Source organism: Bidens hawaiensis, unplaced genomic scaffold, assembly GCF_021521415.1.
Source record: "Bidens hawaiensis isolate Kalapana, Puna unplaced genomic scaffold, B.hawaiensis_p1.1 tig00025860_1, whole genome shotgun sequence".
Taxonomy (NCBI): Eukaryota; Viridiplantae; Streptophyta; class Magnoliopsida; order Asterales; family Asteraceae; genus Bidens; species Bidens hawaiensis.
Genome location: NW_027494156.1, coordinates 54,077 through 79,477, shown reverse-complemented (window position 1 = coordinate 79,477; position 25,401 = coordinate 54,077). Strand labels below are relative to the sequence as shown.

Genomic DNA, 25,401 nt, shown 5'->3' with positions numbered 1-25,401 from the left:
ACAAACGCAAGTTTCAAAATAATATTTAAAACAATTTTTATAACGTCTCATTTCAAAAGTTTGGCAGTTTGGTGGGAAAGCATCATCGACAGCCTTCCATTCAACAATCCGCGGGTGATATGCGGTTGGAATTCTGGCAAGACCCCGCTGTTCTTTTTAGGTGGGTGTTGGATCACCGTAAAATGACCAAACTACCCTTATTATTATTATTATTATTATTATTAAGGATAGTTTGGTTATTTTACATAAACAAAATTGAAAATTTTAACGGGGTTATCGTGTAAGAACTACGTAATTACAAAATTCATACATCTAGATCACCTTAGTAATAAGCTTATCATATTTGTAATTAGTTAAGTTTAAGAATCAAATGTGCAAAATCTATAAACCACAAGGAACAACTATCAGTTAACTCTTTGAAAAAATGCCTAAGTTTTCTTTTAAGAAAAAAACTCAAGAATGAAAAAAGAAAAATGTTCTTATTTTTTCTTTTTCAAGCCCTTAAATAAAAAACTCAAAAATACAGTGTAAAATTTAATGGTATAGAAATAATAATACTCATCTTATAAAAAAAGACATTAAATAATTTATGTTTGTTGGTGAAAAACAGGCAAATGTGTTACCCATGACTTCCTGAGTAAAATAATATAAGAATCTTCATTAAAATTTACTCAACTAAGTATTCCAACCAACTATATTTAGGATAACATGATATAACTAAATAAAACAAGGTATTAAACTTTGGACTAGTAGACTACCTTTCAGTATTCTCATCAACAATATCATTTGTAATCAATGACAACGACGATGACGCTGAAGCTAGTTCAGACGTTGAACCCTTACAACGTCTGTCAACTTCATCTCCTTCCACCAACATAGTACGTGAATCTTGTACTTCCACTAATATTTCCAACGGTTCATGACCAACGGGGTTTCTACATATAGGACAAGTCGAGTGCGAATGAAACCACATGTCAATGCATTCCATGTGAAACACATGTTCACAATCGGGCAATATTCGAGTTTTCTCTCCTTCCTTCACCTCACATAAACAAACCGCACATTGTAACCCGTCTTTGAACCTTTTAGGATCGAACGGTATGACCCCTATGGTTTCCAAGAATGTATGGTCAAGGCCTCGTGGTTCAACAACATGGATGTTGGTGTCTTGGATTGCTTGTGGACGCGTTTTGGAGAAGAAGTAGACCAATATGAAGAAGAGTACGATGAAGAATATCACTATGATCGACATTATAAAGATGTTCCGGGTTAATTCCATCACACCTTGTCAAAGTTATTGTTTCCCATATTTGATTTGGTAGCTAGCTAGATGATTAATGAGAAGTAGGTGATGGATTTAAGTAAGATGAAGACAGGGCTAGACTAGAACTATAGTCGTGTTATTCACTTTGTTAAAAGACTTTTTTAGGTGATAATGACCGATATGTCCTTTTGACTGGTCAATGTCGACAAAATGTTCATTTGACCAACCAATCCCCATCGTCAACCCGATCACTTTGTAACCATTAGTCGATAGTATTTTTAACAAACCAGATTCTGTCACGCGTTATAAACCGTCCGGTCGCTAGTTTTTAATAAAAAAAAATCGGAGACGACATGATTATTTAGGCGTTCGGCGAAATTATTACTGCTTCCAACAAGATCTATATTGGATTCTGACAAGATTTATTTTGGCATCCGACAAGAATTATTTTGGCTCCCGACGAGATTTATTTTGGCTTCCAACGAGATTTATTATGACTTTTAACGAGATTTATTGGACAAGTGGCAGAATCTGGTCGATTAAAACTCCCGTCAAGTAATGATTAAAAAGTGATAGGGTCGACGAATTTTAAGATGGTTGGTCAAATGAACATTTTGTCGACTTTAACCAGTCAAATAAGCATTTTGGCCATTTTCTCACTTTTTTAGACTTAAAAGTGTAATTGGTACTTATTCTTTGTTTGACTCATTCTTTGGTACAAACTACACGTATATTGACTTAAAATAGCAATGATTCATAATTGAGATCAACCATCCATCTCTCATTTCGATTCAACTAATTTGTTTTGTCAAAGTACCAAGGAAGGAAGGCATTATATCAAATACGACTTTAAGAGTTTAAGTCGTCGTCAACCCTATTATAGAGTATAGACGTATATGTGCATGTATGTCACGTTATCTTTTGTCTTTGGTCCGGACCAATTTTTGTTTGGGTGCAGACGGGTTGTTGTCTGAACCAATGTTGGTCCTGATGGCAAAGCGGGTATTGTTCGGATTTGTGAGTTTAATTGTACGAAACAAATGAAATTTTTTGAAGTTGTGACATCAACTAAATGTTGTTTAGTATGATTTTAGTAACACATGGATATCTAATATGCTCATAAAAATGATAATATCTTGATATTATTAGATTGTTTCTATGATTCATATGTGATGATTTTAGTTATTGCACGGTCGAATATTGGCCACACCAAAGCTAAAAATATCAAGTAATATTAATAGACATTGATAGTGTGATGGTGACATAGAAGTTGGGATGTAATTAACGAGTTAAATAGTTTGTTAGCTACTTAAGTTTGTTATATGAAGAGATTAGGAATTTAAACGAGCTCGAGCCTAAAAAAATCATTCACCCATCAAGATTATTTGTTAGGTTTTGAGCTTATTATTTCTATAAAATTAATAATAGTATATGGTAAAATATGTGTATAAAATTACGGGAACAAACTAAATAATATGTTATACTTTTCATAGTTTAAATAAAAAATGTAAGTGGGAATTCACCGTCGTTTTTATATATAAAAAAAATATAAAAATAGTTGAATATATTTCTTTAGTGGTAATTCACATATTTTCTAGAATAAACTGCAAATGTTACGGTTTATTCGAGACAACCGTCAATCTCCTAAAAACACAAGAGAAGAAGAGAAAATATACTCAAAATAACAATTCTTTCTTATTCTTTTTCTTAAACGAAATTACAACATTTAGGAAAACAAAGACATAAAAATAGAAAAAGATTAACAATAAGGAAACACAATTTAACTATAATAAAGAAACTAAATAAAAGATAAATTTAAATAATAATAAACTTATTAATATAATAGGATCGTATCAATTCCATACCCCTTGAAAACGTCTTTGTCCTCAAGGACGGAATGTCGTTTCAATGGCGGTCGCCACTTGAGTCGTACAACGACAAGTGGGGTGGTCTCAACGTAGCACCACAGTGGCCACCATTCGAGTTTTCCGGTGTTATTTGAGCCAATGTCAGCGGACCACCACAAGGGGCGCAGCACGGGTCGCCTTATTGCACCTTTTAACAGTGTCGGCGTCAACAAGCTAATATTATTGTTGTATATTTGATTGGCATCTTTATCAACCATCAAATTACCATTTTGTTACTTATATTTACCAGTTTCATGTCCACCTAAAGTTATATTTACCGGTTGCATGGTGTGACCATCCCCAAATAACCAATCCAACTTTTTTCTTTTGTTTTTTACTTTTATTTAATATATAATTAAGCTACAACGTGTGAGTTAACATGTGAGTTAGTTAAAGTCTCACTATCTACATAACAGTAAAATAACTTAACTAACTAGTAAACACTTTTTCACCAAAACCAGCCTAAAGGTGGATGGACAACGCTTATTCCACTCCCAATCCTTTAATCTTCTATACTTTAAATTATAATTGGTAAAAATGAAATGTTATTTTTTTTTTCTGAACCGGTAAATAAGGTGTATGGATTTTTAAACTATTATCTTTTGGTTGTTGCTGCTCTCAATTTATGAATTATTTGATAACGATCCAACATTTTATCATATTTGTTCCCAACAGTCTGCGACTAACAGAATGTTAACGTCGTTAATTGCAGGTCACCGGAGAAACGTTTTTTTGTCAGAAAAGTCACTTTTTTTTTGCCAAAAAACATTAGATTTTGAACAAATGAACGCAAATGTTCATTTTTCAAATAAACAGCATGAACATAAATATTCGTTCGATTAAGTGTTTGTGTTCATTCGATTCGTTTACAGACTTTCATTATTCACATTGATGAATACATCAGTCTTAATCTCTAGACTCTGCTGATTTAATTTGCGTTCGTTTGCGTTAGTGAACACATTCATTTCCTTAATGAACGAACATGAACATAAAATCCCGTTCAATAAGTGTCCGTGAACCGTTCGTGAACACATGATTTTCTTAACAAACGAACATGAACAAGGTTATTCGTGTTGGTTCGGTTCGTTTATAGCCCTAATCTTTATGTAGAGTGAATTGCGGTTTTCGTCTAATAGTATCAAATTTGCGATTTTCATCAATGTGGTTTCATTTCACTTACAATTAATCTGACCCCACTAGCCCGTCAAGTCTGGCCGTTAAACCCATTAACATGACCTTCACGTGGGGGGCAATTTTGCCCCCCAACCCCTCACGTAAGGGTGCTTGCAAATTAAAACGGGAGTTTATTTGTGGAGGAAGATAAAACTACCCCTTACGTGAGGGGCACACTGACGGGTTTAGCGATCAAACTTAACGTAGGTTAGTGAGATAAATTAATAAACAAAAACCGCAGTTTACAAATATTTAGACTAAAAACCGTTACTGGACTAAAAACGCATATTTAGACAAACACATAAACAAAAACCGCGGTTTACACCTTTACACAAGAAATCTTAAAAATATTTACAAAAATATGATCAAATTAATAAAATTAAAGTTAAAAAATAAAAATAAAAAATCTTTATCTTCCTGCTTCACCGGTGCGTGTGTGTGTGGCTATATTCCTGTGTCATCTTCCATCTGTAACAACCGAAACCCTAATCCTACTCAACTTTTATGTAGTTTACAGTTTCACACACACACACTCTGAATCCAATTATTAACTGAATGACCTCCTCATGCCTTTACTAGACATTGCTCCTCCACAATACTCAATCGGATTCAACCGAATTCATCATGTTTCATTTCTATCCAGCAATCCAAATACCACCAGATGGAGATATAGATACAGTTTCCACAATCCTACTAATATTCAGATGAACCGTGGCCGGTTAATCGTTAGAGCAGTTGCTACACTAGAACCTGTATCTACTGATAAGGAAAATAATAATAATAATAATAACAATAATAATAATAATAATAATAATAATAATAATAATAATAATGTTAATGCGTCACTGAAGACGGTTTCTAGTGATGAGAAACAACCGGTTCAAGATGAGAAGGAGTTGTTGAGACGGAAGAGGATATCGAAGGCGAATAAAGGCAAAGAAGCTTGGAATAAAGGAGTTAAACACAGTCCAGGTCATATATTGATTTTAAACTCAATTTACATGTTATTAATACTTTAGCCTAAGCAATTAATGCGGAAAAACATAGGTTATCTGTCAAGGACTGATATTTGAGAATTGAGATATCGGTAATTTTAACATAATGTAAGATGCATATATAAAGCAATTTAACACTAATAATTCAGTATACTCTCCTATGATTAACCTTTTGCAATTTCCAAAACACTAGCAATCGTAGCAAGTAGGAACTGATTTAGACTTAGACCAACTTAGACCATATGTAGTGGGGCACTTCCCACCCCCATAGCGCCGGGAACACCGCCCCCGGGGCGCTATGGGCACCATGGAGGGGAGGGGCGCTCCCTACACGACGCGGGGGGGGGGGGTTCTGATTGGTGGGTTTTTTATATGTTATTTTTTTTATAAATAATAATAATAATAATAAAATAGTAATAAGGTAATGATTGTTGGGGCTCCATCCACTACACCCCTTTTAGCCAAAAAAACCCCTATGCTGTCGTGGCGCCACATGTCGCACAACGCCCACAAAGAGGCTCCATCCACTACACCCCTTTTAGCCAAAAAACCCCTATGCTGTCGTGGCGCCACATGTTGCACAATGGCCACAAAGGGGCTCCATCCACTACATCCCTTTTAGCCAAAAACCCCCCTATGCTGACGTGGCGCCACATGTCACACGACGCCCACAAAGGGGCTCCATTCACTACACATGGTCTTAAAAGTTAAAACACTAGCATTGAACATTAAAACCTGATAACTAAGACTTAAAATGGGAATATCGGTGATATATCAGTCAAACATCGGTCAATATCGCCAATATTCTGACCGATATTTTATTAAGGGACCGATAACCAATATATTACCGATATATCGGTGATATCGACTGCATAGCTCTTAGCTAGTACATTTCTCAATTGTGTTGATAATTGTTATTGTGAGAGAAATCAAGTGAAAATTAAGTATAAATCTGTGATGATTATGTTACTGAGATGGCTCTTGGCAACAAAAGTGAAAGTTAGGATTATCATTGGTAAAACTGTGTGTATGGATTATTATTGGCCAGTAGGTCACTTAGGAATTAGGATTATTAAAGTCTATTTTTCTTTGTTTTTCTAATATGAATAATTTTTCAGAAACTCGACAGAAGATACGGGAGAGGACGAGGCTTGCTATGCGTTCTCCGCAGGTAGTTAATATTTTGATTTATGTTTGAATCCGAATGAAGAAGCAATCTGTAAGCTTGCAGTTTGCAGTTTTAATGCCATATATGTGTGAACCTGTGTACATGAACACATGTCTCGTTCGTTCGATCGTTTATGTCCGTTGTTGTTCGTTTATACAAGTTTGTGTATGTTTATCTATGTTTGTTACTTTATGCTTCTTTTTTTTTTTTTATTTCTTTCGTGTATATATTTATTAAAATTTTTTAGGTCCATTACAATTTAGTATAGTTTTATTAAACTTTTAGGCCCATTATGTTGATTTCATGTTTACTTTTATTTGGTCTTCACTCCTTATGTAGTTATGTTTGTTTATGCTCATTCTTATATGTGCAGTTATCTTCATTTATACTGTTAACGGACAAGCATAAACGAACACATACATGTACATTCTCTTAATAAAGGCATGCAAACAGAAAACTCTGTTCGTTTAGTTGTTCATGTTCAATCGTTTGTTCGGTTAAAGTTAAACAAACATAAATCGTTCGTGTTCGTTCTGTTTGTTTACAGGCCTAATTTGAGTTACCAAATGAACCTGTTTGCAAACATTTTTTGTAACCCAAATCAACCTGTTTATTAAAGAATGGGTCATGATTTTCACCCCTAATTACAATCTGTCATTGCAGGTCAAGATGAAACTGCTTAAGGGAATACATAATCAAACGTATGACCTTTTTCCTTATTATTCTTCAACACTATATCTTTAACCTTTTCACGTTAATGTTGATGTTGGCAGTTGAATCATGACTCTATAAAACATTTGAAATATTGTGCAGTCGTGAGACAAGATTAAAGATTGCAGCTGCAGTCAAGCTCACGTGGGACCGGAAGAGGTTCACCCGGAGGATGATAGCACGGTGCCACCGTGAGTGGCTTGACCTAATCGCAGAAGCTTCTAGAAAGGGCCTTTTTGGTGAAGAAGAATTACAGTGGGACTCATATGAGATAATTAACCAACAACTCGGTAAGGAGTTTAGAGAAGGCATCGAATCAAGAAAGAAAAAACGTGGGCCGGGCCCAGGCGGAAGAGCCCCCAAAACCCTTGAACAAAGAAGGAAAATCTCAGAAGCCATTGCTGCCAAATGGGCCGACCCTGTAAGTTTTTGTTACACATAATCGGCTCCATTTTGATTGATAATCTATGTATTATTAAAGTTTTTATTTTTATGTTGTAGGCATATCGCGATCGGGTTTACAGTGGAATAGCTAAGCAACGTGGCAAGAATCTTTCAGAGCCTAGAGATCCCGAATGGGGGACGAAAAAGAAGGAAGCTAAAAGGGTCAGACCCGTGAAGAAGAGCGATGGGTTATATAATAATATCAAGGGTAGAAGTCAACCACCTAAAGTCAAACCCGTAAAAGTGCCACAGGCGAGATTTAAAGATCCACAGGCAAGATACAAGTTAGAGATGATAAAGAGTATTAGAGCACAAAGAGCAGCTTCAGATCCCAAAATAAGTGAAGCTATCTTAAGAGCCAAGTGAGTTAATCTTTCAAATCACACCCTTTTTATTTAATGTTTGATCACTTAAACATGTAACGGGATGTTAAAAATTTATTATTTCTTTCAGTATTTTGATCGGTGAAGCGCAGAGAGCTGCAGAGGCGTTAGAGGCGGCTGCAGCAACGAGTCCAGTGGCTGAAGCGTCTTTGATTGAAACCAGGAAGTTGATTGCTGAAGCTATGAGTTATATTAAGTCTATAGAGACAGGTAATAGCGGAGCTTTAGGGGCCGGTTCTGATGAGGAGATAGCTGAAGGTGTAAACGAAATTGAGCGAGGAGAACGAGTGAACGGGTATCCATCTGTAGAAATTGCAAAGCTTGGCGAGACGGGCCTGCAGGCGAATGTTAATGGATCAGTGCATACTGATCTATCCTCGTCATCATCATTATTATCATCACCATCGTCATCTCCATTATCACCATCATTGTCGTTACGGAGTGATGGTGAGAAACAGGGAAAAGGCGGCAAGGGGAGACGATGGGTTTGTGGGAGGCTGGTTGAAGTTGAAGACGAAGATGAAGACGAAGATGAAGATGAGGACCAGTAGAAGTAGTAATAGTAGTTATTGTAGTTGTTTGTTGTGCAAGTATAATATAATTCTAGACACAAAAGCATATGATACATGTTCTCTTTTAATCCATGCTTCCATCTTTGTGCCATCTCACATTCTTTTCATATGGTGTGTATCTGGTTGTGTTTTATTTCTACATCACTTCACATTATAGGATAATAATATTAGTATAAGTTATGAAAGTGACCCAAATCGAATATTTTTATCGGGTCAAACAAGTCAATTTGAGTAAAACTGTGTCGATCTAGCAGCCTTCTTCCTCAAAGAAATAGATGTAGCATTAAGCGTTGTTAGCGCTTTAGCACCGTCATGTGAAAACGTTGCACATCACCTCCCCTCATGCGCTTTACTCACTAGGGATGTGTGTAGTGAGAACAAAGAGGGGAGTCGCCAACCACAACCAAGTTAGTAGCGTAGGGGTGCCACCCCATTATGTTGTCGCCAAACCTGGTGAGCCAAGGGGCGCCATCTCCCTCTCGCCAGGCTCTTAACGAGCATTTTTTTTGTTTAAGGAACAACCCGAGACATACACCAAAGGATGACCTAACCTTCAAACATCCAAACAGAAAACAAGTTGGGGGTGGGGGTGTAGAGATTTTAACAAACCCACTTTAAAAGTTAAAACCACTAAATCATTGTTAAGTAGTGGGTTAGTAAAGCCTCACTGTCTACGTGACAATGATATAATACTTTAACTTGGCCTTTAACTTGCACCACTACACATGGTCTATCAGAATGTTATCAAAAGTGTATTCTTGAGGTATGTAAACCAACCTCTTAGATAACTTCATTCACATATTTATATTTTTATTATATTTATTTATTTTTTAACAATCTAATTATTATAAAAAAAGGGTGAACTGAATTTTAATAATCTCAACTTAATGCAGTTGGCCGATAATAATCCCAACTTAAAAAACAACAGTCACCAGTCCCAACTTTCACACAATTTGATTTCATTGGACACCTGTTAAAAAAAACTTAACGACGTTACTTTTTTTCTAAATTTCAAATTGATGTTTCAGGGCTTTCGAGCAGAATGAGGATACAAATCAGTTGATGTAAAACTTACCTTCAAACGATGGTCCAAATGACTAAAAGATGCTTCAATTCCGGTGTTTAAACTTTTAATTAACAAAAATCAAGCTGTTTGAAGCGCCTTGAAATGAACGAGTTTTATCTCACCGCACTGTCGTGCCTTCGGGCGAGTGTTCACAGGCATTGGTCTTAGGTGGCAGTTTTCCCGGATTAAAATACGAGTGTATCCCGATATAGTAAATTTAGCCGTTCAAAGAAAACAAAGGGGTGTATTTGAAAACAACAAAATAAAATGGACCAATAATTAAAATACTTGGATTGCACTAAGCAGAAATAATCTCGCCGCTGCTTATACGCTCCCATCTTCACATTCCAATTCATATTCATTTCCTGTGATTCAACTGAATTAACAAACCACCAAATTCAGTTATTATTATTATTATTATTATTATTATTATTATTTCATTCCAATTCCATTCCACCATTGATAACAATCAAATTGACCGTGACGATTAATCAATCATCATGAGAGCTAGGTTATTAGTGTTTCCGATCAAAGGCAGGAGGAACTGGTGCTTCATTCGATCCGTTGACCGGTCAAACACACAATCTCAATCCTCACAGTCTCCAGACACCTTTAAACACCTCTGGGAGAAGATTTCGTCGAATTCGAACAAATCGGCTGCGGCTAATGTCGAGCTCTGTATCGATTTCGCAGCGAATAAGGCACACTGTTATTTTATGTTAATGATAATTTATTATTATTAGTTGTGTATTGATTTTGTTGTATTGAATTCTTATAGTTTTGTGGATTGTGTAGATGAATAAGGCGTGGTCCGGACTCGAGAAGGCGCCTCCGGGGAGTTTTAAGAGTAAAGTTCATAGGTAAAATAATAGCTATTATTATTATTATTATTTGTATTGTTATGTGATGTTGATGTTATTATGTGATGATGTGATATGAGGAAGTGATTGTGTTTTATTTTTGTTTCGAAAACAAAATATTCAAGTCGATTTCAGTATTAAAACTTCATGAAAATTTTAATTCATAGGTATAGTTGTTATTATTATTATTATTATGATTAATATTTTTGTGTTGCTATGTGATAATGTGATATAGGGAATTGATTGTGTTATTTTTGTTGATTGATTCTAACTGGCACAATCGAACTGAAAAACGAAATAATCAAGTTGGTTTCAGTATCAAAGCTTCCTGAAAACTTAAATATATTGGTACAATGATAATTACTATTATTAGTTTGTGTTGGTGTGTGCTGTTGATGTTATTATGTGGTACGGGCATTGAGCAACTGATTGTGTTATTTTTGGTGTTGGTTCTAACCGGCACGATCGAACTCAGAAACAAAATAATCATAGTCGATTTCAGTATCAAAACTTCCTGAAAACTTAAATTCATAGGTATAATTATAATAATAATAATAATAATAATAATTATTATTATTATTATTATTATTATTTTGTGATGTTGATGCTATTATGTGATATGAGGAAGTGATTGTGTTATTTTTGTTGATTCTAGCTGGCACAATAGAACGCGAAAACAAAATAATCAAGTCGATTTCAGTATCAAAACTTCCTGAAAACTTAAATTCATAGGTATAATTGATATTATTATTTTGTGTTGTTGTGTGATGTTGACTTTATGTTATTATGTGATGATGTAATATGAGGAATTGATTGTTTTTATTTTGTTAAGTCTAACCGGCACGATCGAACTCAAAAACAAAAATAATCGAGTCGATTTCAGTATCAAAACTTCTTGAAAACTTATATTCATAGGTATAATAGTTATTATTTTGTGTTCTTATATTATGTTGATGTTATTATGTTATTATGTGATAATGTGATATGAGGAATTGAGTGTGTTTTTTTTTATTTGATTATGATATGTAGTTTGGGATTAAAGCTTTTGTCACGTGTTAAGCCTTCTGAGATATTTTTGAAATTGATTCCGAAGCAGTTAACTGGTGTGGAGGTTGTCTTCCCATCAAGGTTTGTTTTGGTTTATCTTTATCATTATCATATTTTTTAGTACTCATAAGTTTTTGGATGTTTTTAACAAGTTTAAATGATCAAATTCGTATAAAGATAATGCTGGACATGACTAAATGCTGACTCTTTGTGTTTGATTTTGTTTGAAGTTTGAATCCGAGGCTTGTTCGACGAAGATTAAGACATATGGCTTTAAAGTAAGTTTTAGTACTATCGAAAGTTTTTATTGATAATTACAATTTTGTCTTGTTGTATTTGTTCTTGTTAATACAACTAGTCATTACTTGAAAAACATATTTACATGAATAACTATTTGATAGTTTGGTTTGCTATTATGGCAATTTGACGGATATGTCATTTTGTAGGTTTTAACTTATAAATGTATTCGTTAAATTGGCACCTATAATTTTTGTCTTTCTGTAATTAGTTTGTTTAATCCAAGGCATTGATATATTTTGATGTTGAATTTATAGTTTTTTTTTCTTTCTGATCTGCAGGGGGACTACTGTTCATAAGAATTACTTTTATGGATCTGTCACACTGCTCCCTGTTACCTCTGCTTTTGCTGTATGTATATCTATCCACAGCTGGCTCTGAAAATTAACAGCATACATAATTTCTTGTTCTGCAAAATTTGTATCACATAGATTTTAGATTTTCGAGATAAAATAAAGTTCATTTTTCGATATACTATCCATTCACTTTTAATCAGTGTTAAGCTGCTGTAAGGCTTGGTCTGTTTTAGTACTTCCTGCAAAGATTTACCCTCTTTTTTATTAGGTTCTACCATTGCCAAATGTACCCTTCTTTTGGATATTATTTCGCACCTATTCCCACTGGAGAGCTCTCAAGGTTAGTTAAGCTTCTAAAACCCTGTCAACTACTCTACGAGTCATTAGTTGCTTTGTTATGGTTCTTTAATGATCAGTTCCTTTGTTATTTGGTTAACCTATCCGTGATGTCATATTGTTATATCTCATTTCATATTTTTGCACGCTTTTCCAATTTTTTTTATTTATTTGTTTCTTTTTATTTTTATGAATTATGTTGTGATGTATATGTTGTGATGTGTGTACACTCACTTTGTCTATATCTTCAGGGAAGTGAGAAACTTCTTGAGCTGGTATCGGATTCCTCAACGAAACAGAACTCTTCTGGGAAAGACCATGGGGATGAAGCATCAGAAAATGACTCAGATGAGGAAACTCACCCTCCACTGGTAAATTACACCTCATAGTCTTTGTTTACCAAAGCTTTTGATCTATCAGATAGTGTTTGGTATTGTGAATAAAATGTTGGTAGAACTGTGCTGATACGGTAATAAACTGTTTTAAGGGTGTTTGGTATTACCCCAACTGCTTATTTGAGGGTGAAATAAGATGTTTTGGGTAAACTGTTTGAAGTGGCATATTCCAACTGCTTTCTTTTTAAAAGGCAATATGTAAATAAGCAACTTCATATGCCTCACCTCCCCCCCCCCCACCAAGGGGGGGAGTTCCTTCTGTTTACCTCATCTTCAGTTTTGTTTATGTAATCTTCAATAACAGAAATATGTTTAGAAAATCAGAACTTTAACTTATTTTTTCTTCCAACATTAGTTAGGAAATATGCTTCTATAATCCGAGTTACAGTTTTAATGGGCTTAATTATGTTTAATATGCATGATTTATATATAAAAAAGTCAATAACTTCTATTAAATATTGTATGAAGTAGAGATACATTTATACATCTTACATAATGTAAAAAAATACATGAAAAAACATTCTATTCCTTCAACTTAACATGATAATGAAATATAATGATCCATTCCATTGAATTTCTGATTTCATTACCTTGTCCATTCCAGTCAACCGACCAGGTTTTGATAATATGTTATTTGGGCATTTTAATAATATGTTATAGTTTTAATGATTGTATGGTTAAAAAATTTATTTAGTATTTTTATCTGTGATTTATGGACTAGTGTTTGTAGTATTTGGTGTAGAGTTGCATATTCGCTTATTTGACATCCAAGGGTCTTTTATTTGTACTTTTTATGCTTTTATTTTTTCAGTAAGCAAAATTAAAAATTAATATGTTGTATGCAATAATGTAGCGTGACTCCCTATAATTTAATGTTTTTAAGTTTAGATTTGCATATTATTAAATGACTTATTCTATTCATGTATATTTGATATAGTAAATCTGAAATAAAAAACATATTAGTCTTGAATTAAACACAAGAAACCATATGAAATCTGCGTTAACAAACCGGTTAATGAACACAGTGAGAAGCCTGCATTTTTTTTTATCAATTATTTTGTAACCTCCGTTAATGCATTATTATCATTTTACAATGAAATGTAAATGTGTGTGCAGGTAATGCAAGCGTCTAAGGAGCTTGAAAGACTGATCGGAGACGGAAATGATGTAAGCAAGTGTACATTAAAAGACATTAGCAAGGTCTTTGATTTGAATACAACGGATGTTCTAAAATACCATCAACAACAAAACTAGCCGCACTTATTTTAGGAAAAAAAGAATTAGATGGAAAAATTTTGATCTGTTCAGCCATGTACTTACATTGTTCCACAGACAGACATGGATCTCTTTAATTGTTTTGTTTCTCAAATTCATCACATGTTCAAGGATTATCAACGCTTTCGTAATTGCTGCTACTGTTGCTGCTTTATGTCATAAATCATTAGGAGGTTGTTTGGTTTCAACAACCCGAATGTTTAGTCGTGTTTCTGATAATAAATTAGCTGTAACTGAGTTGGGATTTTAGTTGTAGCCGAAAAGTGTGAACTGTCATAAATTTTAACAACTCTTCGGTTTGACAAGCTCGAATGGCGCACTTTTGAAGGGGAGTATCAGGGCCAAAATTAATCGCATATGTTTGCATGATAGATAGTACTCGTCTTGAAGTAAGCAAGTAGCAGAAATCAGCGGCTGGAATGTATAGGACGACGGTGATAGAAAAAGACTTGACTGGCAATACGCGTCAATATTTGGTTAAAATTATCAATCCTTAATATCCTCAAACCAGGTTTTTAATTTATTAAAACTAACGATAATTAACAAAAGTTTTTCAAAATATCATTACATAAGGTAGTCAACAAAAGTATTTTAAATATCAATACAAAAGATAATTCAATTTAAAATCTAATTAAAAAATAAAAAAAGTTAATTATAGTCAACGGTTAAATTGAACTTACTCAAGACAAAAACTTCCTAATCTAATAATCTAAAAATTGAGTTTTAAATTTCATATTTCAGACTGATGATGACTCATGAGTGCCAATAAACTAAAGGCATTATAACTATTCAGTTGCTAATCTGGACATAATTATTGAACGAAATGTGCTTTGTATATATTATGGAATATTTTTTTGAGTGGTTTTTGATCTTAATAGAAGACCCATAAAAAAGCCATAACGCAAAATATAAATAAAAAACATAAAATCTAAAAAAACTAAAATGTTTTCGCCATTATCATTGTTTAAAAAAAAACCTCTTTGATTCGTAGTAACTTGTCAAACGAACACATTAAGAATGTATTTGGATTTCAATTCTTCCCAATTCCAATTCCTATTGGAATGTTCAAATTATAAATCCAATTCATTCAAATTCCAAATCCTATCAAATTCCAATTCAAATTCCATTCCATTTCGTGAAACGAACGCGCCCTTAACTAATTAAATAAGGGGAATGTTAATGTACAAACTGAAAAAGCATGCTAACTATTTACACTACAATGTAATTATACTACGATGTAATAACACTATGTTGTATATATAATTACACTATTTAATATGCATATTTAACAGGTTAATTTAATGTGTATTTAGGTTCTGTTTGTTTTTACTTATAAGATCTGCAATGGACTTATGCCTGCGGGAGCGCAGACATAAGCCTCTAAAGACAGTTTTTTTTATATAAGATCTGAAAATTGTTTTTATAGTCTTAAAAAATAAGCTAATATCCACCATATTCACATTTCTTAGCATCCTACCAACACCTAATTTCCAACACCTCCATCATCACCACCCACCGTCCACCGACGCCGCCGCCACCACCACCCACCGTTCGCCGCCACCACCACCACCCACCGTCCGCCACCACCCACGATCACCACCGTCCATCACCACCACCACAACCACCGTCCACTACCACCATCCACCACCACCACCCACCGTCCGCTGCCACCACCGTCCACCACCCACTTCCATAGCTCGTACATCACCAAAAATTATTTTAGTAGTCTATAGACGTTAAATAACTTTTATCTTCTATGATATGTATAATAAGTAACTAATTTTCAGCTTATGTAGAAGATATCCAATTTATAAAACAAACAGTATTATATTTTCAGATTACAGACCTTCAGACCATATCTTCAGTTGCAGACATGAAATCATATTAGAGACAGTTTTTGTCTTAAAAAAATCAAACAACACCTAATAGAATAAATATATTCATACTTAATGCGTGCACGTCTCTATATTCATATATCCAAATTCCAAACACGATGTAATTATACGATTAGAGTCAACTCAAGTTGATGTCAAATATGTACCTAACCTTGATTTAATGTCATATATCCGATCAGTTTAAGTTGCCATTATCTTTTGCTGTTTCATACTTTACATATTATGACTTCCCTTCCAAAAGCAGATCACATCATGAATATCCCACTTGAGGACATAAAATTTGCCACCAACAACTTTGATGAAGAATATTTACTCGCAGAAGGTGGATTTGGGTCGGTCTACAAAGGTCAACTCCATTTGTTCGCCGGATCAAGTGAGCCAGGTACAACTGTCGCTGTAAAGCGGTTAGATGTGAAGCGCGGGCAAGGACAACGTGAGTTCAACACGGAGATTCTTATGCTTTCTCATTACAAACATGAAAACGTTGTTTCTCTACTTGGATTCTCTGACGAAGGTAATGAGAAAGTTCTTGTCTACAAATACGAGGATAATGGAAGCCTTGACAACCATCTGGCCCCAGAAAAACTTACATGTGAGCAACGCTTGCGTATTTGTGTTGGTGTGGCACGAGGACTCAATTATCTTCATTGTGGCGTGGGAAAAGAGCACAGGGTGATTCATCGTGATATAAAAAGTTCAAATATTTTGCTAGATGCCAATTGGGATGCTGCTAAGATTTCAGATTTTGGATTGTCTAAAATAAGTCCTGCTAATCCACAATTCACTAATGTTTGTGGCACACCTGGCTAAATTGATCCACAGTATTTGACTACAGGGATACTTACAAAAGAATCCGACGTATATTCTTTTGGAGTAGCATTATTTGAAGTTTTGTGCGGGAGAGTTGCGTTCATCAAGCATGACGAGCATAAACTTCTATCTAAGTCAGTGCAGGATCGTCAAAAGGAGGGTACATTACATGACATCATAATCCCTAATATGCTAGAGCAAATGAAGCCGTGTTCAAGAAAAGTATTCATCAACATTGCTCTCCAATGCCTGGCAGAGAACCGCAAAGACCGCCCAAGGATTGGTGTAATTGTCAAAGATTTAGACATCGCTTTAGAGCATCAACTTGTAAGTTATCATGATATTTTTAAACTTAGATTGCAAATAAGTTTCGATCTTGTTGGAATTTGAACTTTAAATCGCACACTTTGTGTATTGAATATTAGGATACACGGATAATCGATTCAGTCTCAGAAGTTGTAAGTTATCGCTCGTTTCCTTAATTTTTTATTGTAATTTTGCTGTGATAAAAATCACTAACTATGTTGTTGACATTGCCAGGGTCTACGTACCAAGTTATGGGGATCAATGACGGGTGGGTTTTTATTTTACTTTCGGCTTGAGAGCAATCAAAAGCTGAGGAAAATAAAGATAAATCATGGTGAATGGATTCATTCACTAACTTTTGAAGCGGAAGATTCCAATTGTTTGTTGCATGCTTCTAGACGATATGGTGGGCCCCATGACGGCACCGACAAGACTCAAATGACTCCGGTGATCAACTCTTGTCCCTTGCTTGTTTTTTAATGAAAGTTATCGTTTAAAAATAATCTGGTTTAGAAATCATTAGAGTTATCTCGCTATTAAAATATTTTGGTTAATGCCTCTCAAGGGTCACCCCAAAAAATTAACGGATTAAAATGGTTATTTAGGTCAAGCCATGTAGACTATAACATACTTAACTCTTTATTCAAGTACACATATGAAACGCCCCAATTAATTAAAATATATAATTAAACATATTGCGGAAAACAGGCTCACTTTTCTTTTTTATTGTTAAATAAAGAATTTCATTCACAATACCACCAAATATAATATTACCTAACATACAACTAATATAATACTCTTGACACACTTCAATTTTTTTTTATAAAATTTCAGCATGATCTGTTGGTAAAATAAACAACCCTTACGATACGTAAACCTGTTTAGACACCCAACAAAACCAATACAAAAGTGACCCAAACATACGTGGACACTCCGACTTTTATTAAACCAATATGAAGCTTATACTCCAAAACATCGATACAACTGCAATGTAATAGAAATACTTTACAAAATGACTATGCGAAATCATGCTTACACCAACTCCATGTCCCCATCCTGTTGACCCGGTACATTGACTTGATCACCAAAGCCTTTCACCATCCAAAACTATCACATGACATCACCCAACGATTAGTTGTTTCACAATCTAATATTTCGAAGGTATAATCACCATACATATACACATAAATATGTGGTTACCATCCAAACCAAATGAATGGATATGGCTTATTTATTCACTTATCTTTTTAGTCGGGTTAAGCCACTTCTTTGACCTTCTGTTACTCTAGCATCCCAGTTTAAAAAAATATAGAGGTTTACCTAAATTATACATATATGTATAATACTTATTTTTTAATTTTAAACATGGATGTACATATATGTAGACACATGTTATTTTTATACACATATATACAATTAAGATAAATGATAATGTACATATGCGTTTATTTTGTAACCGGAGATTAAATGATAATATACACGTGTAGATTTAAAGATTTTTTATGTTTTATTGTTTTTTTTCCTTGAAATTAAGAAGCTAGATAAACGTTATGATATTTTTCCTTTTTAATATTTTGTTGTTTCATTTTATAATTTTATTAAAACATATATAAGGATTAAATGATAATATAAACATATGTATACTTAAGGATTTTTTGAACCAGAAGGCTAGATAAACATTTTGATTTTATTTTTACTTTTTGTTTTTTTTATATATTTTTTTAAATTTTATTGAAGGAAAAGTTTTCAATTTAAAAAAATTCTCTTGAAATTCTCACCCTATTATATGTAGGGGTGTTAATCGGGTCAACCCGATCGGGTTTCGGGTTAATCGGGTCGGGTTAGTCGTTTTTTTCTTAAAAAATATCTAACCCGAAACCCGGCCCTATTAAGGTTCGGGTTAGTCGGGTTCGGGTTATTCGGGTTAGTCGGGTTGACCATGTTACTTCATAATTTTAAGTTGATTTTTATGTTTGTAACTCATGGGTTGCAAAATTTCTCACTCCACTCAATTTTCAATTTATTTCATAAGTAATTATCTTATTATTACATATATATTTGTAAACGAACCGAACAGACATGAACAAAGGCATGCCCGTGTTTGTTCGTTTAACTTTAAATGGATACGATCACGAACACTTAATCAAACAAATATTTGTGCCCATGTTCGTTCGTTAAAAAATGAACATGTTCGTGTTTTTTTAATGATCGTTCGTTTTAAATTTAAACGAATAGTTCACGAACATTAATGAACACAATTAAACAAGGATAAACGAACTTGGAGGAACATGTACATACATTAACGAACGCAAACATACATAAACGAACATAAATGAACGCATTTAAATAAACAAAAATATAAACATATTATGGTGATATAATTTCTAAATACAAATAATATTTAATAATTTTTTATTGATATGTGGACGAACATGAAAGAATGTAAACAAACTTAATGAATGATCATAAACGAGTATACACGAACATAGATGAATGAGTGAAACATTTGTTCATGTTCGTTCGTTTATTTTAAAGAACTTCCGGTCTAACGGTTCATGAACAAGTAAAATAATTAACTCATCCATAAAACTTTCAATATTGACTTTTTAGTGCTTATTTCACACTTTTATTATTGTATTTTAAGTAAAATATCACCACTAATCGGGTTATTCGGGTTAACCCGAAACCCGATTATTTTTCAAAAATAAACCCGAAACCCGACCCTATTATCAATTTCTGTTATTCGGTCAACCCGAATAACCCGATTAATACTTTTTGACCCTATTTAACCCGACCCTAATTAGCTTATTCGGGTTCGGGTCGGGTCGGGTCGGGTTAATCGGGTTCGGGTATTTTGGACACCCCTAAATTATATGTATGTATATAATTAAATACTCTTTCTAATACTTAATTTTTTAAATGTTTTTACATTTTGTTTTTTCTTAACCCAATACATTTTTTGTTCTTTTTAAATATAAGAAACCTAACAAAGTTGTGTTACCAAACTTTTGATTTAATAACATCTAGATTTAAGGTAAAACATAAATAAATTTAAAATAGTTATGACATCATCAAGTTATTATATCTTGTCGAGCTGGTCTAATAGTGAACCGATAAGACATTTGGTTCACTATTCGGTCTAGTTATAAACATTAGTAAAAAGTTAACGTGTTTATGTAAGTTAGAATATTGACGTGTAAGCTATGCAGTTAGTGCCATAAAATAGCGGATATCGGTTATTACAGTGGGATAAGGTGTATATAATATATATATATATATATGGTATGATTAATGTAAAAAACAATATTTTTGTGAGAAGAATAAGAATAGATCTAGGCCATTGAATCTATGATCTAGTGATTGAGATTGGTAGTTTCTAAATAATTGTAGTGTTTCATATTTACCTTGTATAGTGTCATATTTAGGTGGTTTATTTTATTTTAAAGCTTTTCTCACACTTCTCACAAAACAATTGTTTTTTATTTAAACTATTTTCTCTCTCTCTCTCTCTCTCTCTCTCTCTCTCTATATATATATATATATATATATATATATATTGAAAAGATCCAATACACTAATGCTTATCGTACAAATACGTACGCGAATTCCGTTTTTCACGAATCGATCCATGAAATAACATCAAAACATCTCAGAATCGTCAATACATATCCAATCAATCATTGCTTCACCGAAAAAAACAGTTTTGGATGGTTAATCGATCAATTTTTCACTTTTTTTCACAAAGACGGTTTTTGATCGTTTAACGAGCGTTTAATAAGCGTTTAAGGTTTTGTGAGCGTTTTAGGTTTTTGCCTTTGTTTTTTGCATTTGAGCGTCTCGCGTACCTACCGTACGTTAAGCATTAGCGTACAGTAACTGCACCCTATCTATCTATTCTAATAAATAACTACCTATTTTTGCCATTTGTCACTCTAATAGCTCTCTTCCTTTTTTTTCAACATTTCAATATTGATCCTTATATTTTAAGTCATTTCAATATATGAATTAAAGTTTATTTTTCTTGAATGTAAATCCTATTGGATTCATTCATTAACATTAATGGTGAAATATAATATAATAAGGAAATATCATAATTGAAGTTGCAGACCTATTAGAATAAAATTTTAAAATCATTGGTAATTAAAATCAAGGTAAACAATAACTTGTTTTTAAACTGTGATTTGAGCAACAATGCATAATTGTTTATATAATATTGGCTTTTGGATTTAAAATTTTCTCATATGTATTTGAACTCAGAAAAATGTGTGTTTTCTTAATTTTCTCCAACCATTTTATATAAATATTGCAAACATGAAGAATACATTTTATATATATCTCAGTGTTTAGCACTAAATCATTGAAGTTGAATATTATAATTATAATCCATATGAATAACGATTTACTATATGAACTATCTATCATTTATGTATATGATTTTTTTGTACAGTTAAAAGGTTTGCAACAAGAACATCAAGATTTAGTTTTCAATATTTTCTTTCATAACTCATGACAAAAATGCTCCAGAAACATATATTTTATGACTTGATTTATACTTTTTTTATACATTCAAATATATAAAATTTAATATGTCTTATAAGAAAAATTACTTAATTAAAAGAATTCAAATTTTTAAACAAAAAAAAATATGTTCCAATCCCTTTCCACTATTTTCGTTTTCCAAAAATCATTCAGGATATGAAAATCTAGAATATCGTTTTCATCAGTTATTCATTTAAATCATTTCAATATTATATTACTTAGTAACTTTATTTTTAGACAAATACAATGATTTGAGGTTATGTTAGTGTTACCTGTTGGGTAGTACATAATTAAAGTGTCTATTATAGTTTATTCAAAATAATAAAGCTACACACCAATTTTTTTTTTTAAAAAAGAGAATTTACTGTTATTTGAACATGACTTTAAAGTTAGTATGTTCTTGTCATTTACCATTCATGTGAAATGAAACAAATCATTTTTTTATATATAAATTTTTGGTTTATAATTATCTTGATTATACAATTGTTAATTTTAATATATAAAATTAATTAAAATTTGTCATATGCATAATATTAATAACAACAAATAATTTATCATGATCAATCAATTTCATAATCGAAAGAATCTAAGGATGATTATATCATCAAAGTTCAGGTAATCTGTTTTTTGGGATAATCATGTTTTTTTTTTGGATAAACATGAGCAAATGATCAAAAAGTATGCTATTTTATGTGTATGAATATTTTTTTGTTAGTTTCATGGATATATATTATAATTTATCTAGGGTCGCGATATGTACTTGAATAACCTTATTTGTCACACAGACAACTATACATGGCTATATCAAGAGTTATAAACAGACATATATGTTACCTTATAAAGAGTTAAAAGCAAAAAAGGACTAAAGATTTTGATTTTTGATAAACAATATATACCCACCAATACAATCACAAATGTAGTGTACAAGGAAGGTTAGTACTTATTTATAACATATTTGTATAATCTTAGTTATGTAATTTCTGTAACTTTCATATAAATTGTAATTGTATTAACAATATATGATCATTTTGTTGACTGTAATTCACTTAATGACTAAAGTTTAAAATTTTCTTCAATTACCAGTGTAATACACAGGGCTCAATCTAGTATATATATATAACACCATAAGTTATCTAATATTAATACTTAAGTCTTAATACCATAACAATAAAAGTCAACAGTTCAAAACACAAAATAACAATATTTTTAATTTAAGATATGATTTAATCAGTTAATCGAAAGCCATGAAATCATCCTCAGATTTAGGGCTTAAGGTTAAATCAAATGGAATTGGGCTCTGGGCAAAAAGAGGTAACGAGAATCATCTTTGGGCCAAAAGTCTAACAAATTTGGGTCAAAAATTTTGAACTGATAAACTCGCCGATAAATCCAATATATCGGTAGTCAAATAACAGCAAAATACCGGTAAATAGCGCTGCAAATATCGGAACCGATATTTGGGCCGCTATTTCGACCACTATTTTACAGACGGACCAATAACCGCTAGAGCACCGATATTGATAGCATAGCGTGTAAGTTAACGAGTGAGTTACAAATTAGAGTCCAATAGACTAACATACTAACATAAGGGTCAAGATTTTATAAATGTTTTGACATAGAAAATTGTTGTTTCCCACAGATTGACTTTGATGCCGAAGAAGAGATAATTAAGATCTACGGAACTGTGGGGAGCCGTGAAAACCTTTATTTAGTCACCACATTGTGTTTTGTGACAAACAAAAATGAGTATGGTCCTTTCGGTGAGAAGTGTGATGATGACACTCATTTTTCAGAATCATGGAAAATGGGTTTATTTGATGGGTTCTATGGGCGTTATGGATGGTACTTGGATGCTTTGGGTTGTTGTTTAAAGACCAACTAGTATTTTTGTCTTTGCGTGTTGCGGTAGAAACATGACTGGTTTGACTTTTGACAAGTTCGTTGAAGAATTTAATTTAAAATAAACTCGCGTTAAGACAATGCGCGTGTAACTTAAGAATAAGTATTAGTATTTTTATTATTTATATTTATATTCAACCATGAAGTTTCTTATGAAAGTTGAAAACCATTCCGTTTACAAATTTTATACATCATTGTTGTCATGTATTTACATATTCTACAATACCTTCAATGTTTGATTTGTTATTTATTTATCTTGTTTATGTATGTATTTTACTTATTCTTATTAGGGATGGCCGTGAAACCTAAATTTGATGGAAAACTCAAAACACAACATAATTTGGACGGGTAAATTTACCCATCAGGGTTTGTAATTAGTTTTGAAATTTGAGTCGGTTTGGAACGGTTTTGGATTTGTAATATAGCCGATTACCCGGCCCAATTGATTATACACCCGATGTACCCAACATACCTTATATATATATATATAATTTCTTTTAGAAACCGCTTTGAGTTTTAAAAAACTCGAAAGAACTCAACGTAACAAAAAAAAATTGATTTTTTTTGTTTACATATATGTAATACATAGGTTACATATATGTAAAAGAATTACAGTATTTTTTTACACACCAGAACGACATTTAATGTGTAACCAATGATATAGTTATTCCATACCCAGTTAAATTTTATGTTTCATAAGCGTGACGCCTAACCCGATCATCTAGGCAGGGCTGGTTAAAAGATTTTTAAAATAATTTAAAGGCATTATAACTATAAAGTTGTTAATCTGAACATAAAAAGTAAACGATCGAACATAAATATAGAATGAAATTGATATAATTATTCCATGCCAGATTGCCAGCTTGCCTATAAAATAATTTCATTGAATTCAAATAAGCTTTGTAATAAAATAGTTATATTCATATTTAATGCACACGTCTCTACATTCATATTTCATATATCCAAACAAGATGTATTATATTTAGAGTCAACACAATTTGCTGTCAAATAATTGATTTAAATCATTTAATGTCAAATTTATTTATTTATTTATAAGTTGCCATTTTCTTTCCCCTTAAGATTTTGGCTGTTTCATTTCATTTTTGAAAAACAAAATTTACATATCATGACTCTCCTTCAAGAACTAGATCACTTGAGAATCCCATTTGAGGATATCAAATATGCCACCAACAACTTTGCTGACCAAAATTTACTAGGAAAAGGTGGATTCGTGCCGGTCTACAAAGGTCAACTCCCCTCTTACGCCGGATCAAGCGAGCTAGGTACAACTGTCGCTGTAAAGGGGCTAGATGTGAAGGGCGGGCAAGGAGAACGTGAGTTCCTAATGGAGATTGTTATGCTTGCGAGTTACAAACATGACAACCTTGTTTCTCTCATTGGATTCTCTGACGAAGGTAATGAGAAAGTTCTTGTCTACAAATACGAGGATAATGGAAGCCTTGAAAACCATCTAGACTCCAAAAACCTCACATGGGAGCAACGCCTGCGTATTTGTGTTAGTGCGGCACGAGGACTCAGTTATCTTCATGGTGATGTGGGAATAGGGCACAGGGTGATCCATCGTGACATAAAAAGTTCAAATATTTTGCTAGATGCCCACTGGAAAGCTAAGATTTCGGATTTTGGATTGTCTAAAGTAGGTCCTGCTAATCAACAATTCACTTTTCTTGTCACTAAGGCTTGTGGCACGTTTGGCTATGTTGATCCACAATATTATAGTAGTGGGATACTCACAAAATAAT

At 33.0% G+C, this 25,401-nt stretch overlaps 4 protein-coding genes and 2 pseudogenes across 4 annotated transcripts; 5 read left to right on the top strand and 1 right to left on the bottom strand.

Annotated features, from left to right (window-relative positions):
- Window positions 1–754: 754 nt before the first annotated feature.
- LOC143572471 (RING-H2 finger protein ATL13-like) lies at window positions 755–1,252 on the bottom strand. Its single transcript, XM_077057627.1, has one exon. The coding sequence runs from the start codon at window positions 1,250–1,252 to the stop codon at window positions 755–757; it is 498 nt and encodes a 165-aa protein (XP_076913742.1).
- A 3,619-nt stretch (window positions 1,253–4,871) lies between these two features.
- LOC143572445 (uncharacterized) lies at window positions 4,872–8,747 on the top strand. Its single transcript, XM_077057609.1, has 6 exons — window positions 4,872–5,316; window positions 6,458–6,510; window positions 7,171–7,208; window positions 7,321–7,639; window positions 7,720–8,024; window positions 8,116–8,747. Exons 1-6 carry the CDS (start codon window positions 4,911–4,913, stop codon window positions 8,594–8,596), a joined length of 1,602 nt encoding a protein of 533 aa, XP_076913724.1. The 5' UTR covers window positions 4,872–4,910; the 3' UTR covers window positions 8,597–8,747.
- A 1,436-nt stretch (window positions 8,748–10,183) lies between these two features.
- Window positions 10,184–14,311, top strand: LOC143572470 (uncharacterized). The gene is made up of 8 exons (XM_077057626.1): window positions 10,184–10,384; window positions 10,479–10,543; window positions 11,573–11,671; window positions 11,821–11,868; window positions 12,169–12,238; window positions 12,452–12,523; window positions 12,771–12,890; window positions 14,031–14,311. Exons 1-8 carry the CDS (start codon window positions 10,184–10,186, stop codon window positions 14,166–14,168), a joined length of 813 nt encoding a protein of 270 aa, XP_076913741.1. The 3' UTR covers window positions 14,169–14,311.
- Window positions 14,312–16,306: 1,995 nt separating this feature from the next.
- On the top strand, window positions 16,307–16,894 carry LOC143572468 (putative receptor-like protein kinase At5g59700 pseudogene; annotated as a pseudogene).
- A 189-nt stretch (window positions 16,895–17,083) lies between these two features.
- Window positions 17,084–23,621, top strand: LOC143572467 (agglutinin alpha chain-like). The gene is made up of 4 exons (XM_077057625.1): window positions 17,084–17,221; window positions 17,320–17,352; window positions 17,435–17,647; window positions 23,379–23,621. Exons 1-4 carry the CDS (start codon window positions 17,084–17,086, stop codon window positions 23,619–23,621), a joined length of 627 nt encoding a protein of 208 aa, XP_076913740.1.
- A 1,143-nt stretch (window positions 23,622–24,764) lies between these two features.
- On the top strand, window positions 24,765–25,400 carry LOC143572466 (putative serine/threonine-protein kinase PBL28 pseudogene; annotated as a pseudogene).
- The last annotated feature ends 1 nt before the right edge of the window (window position 25,401 follows it).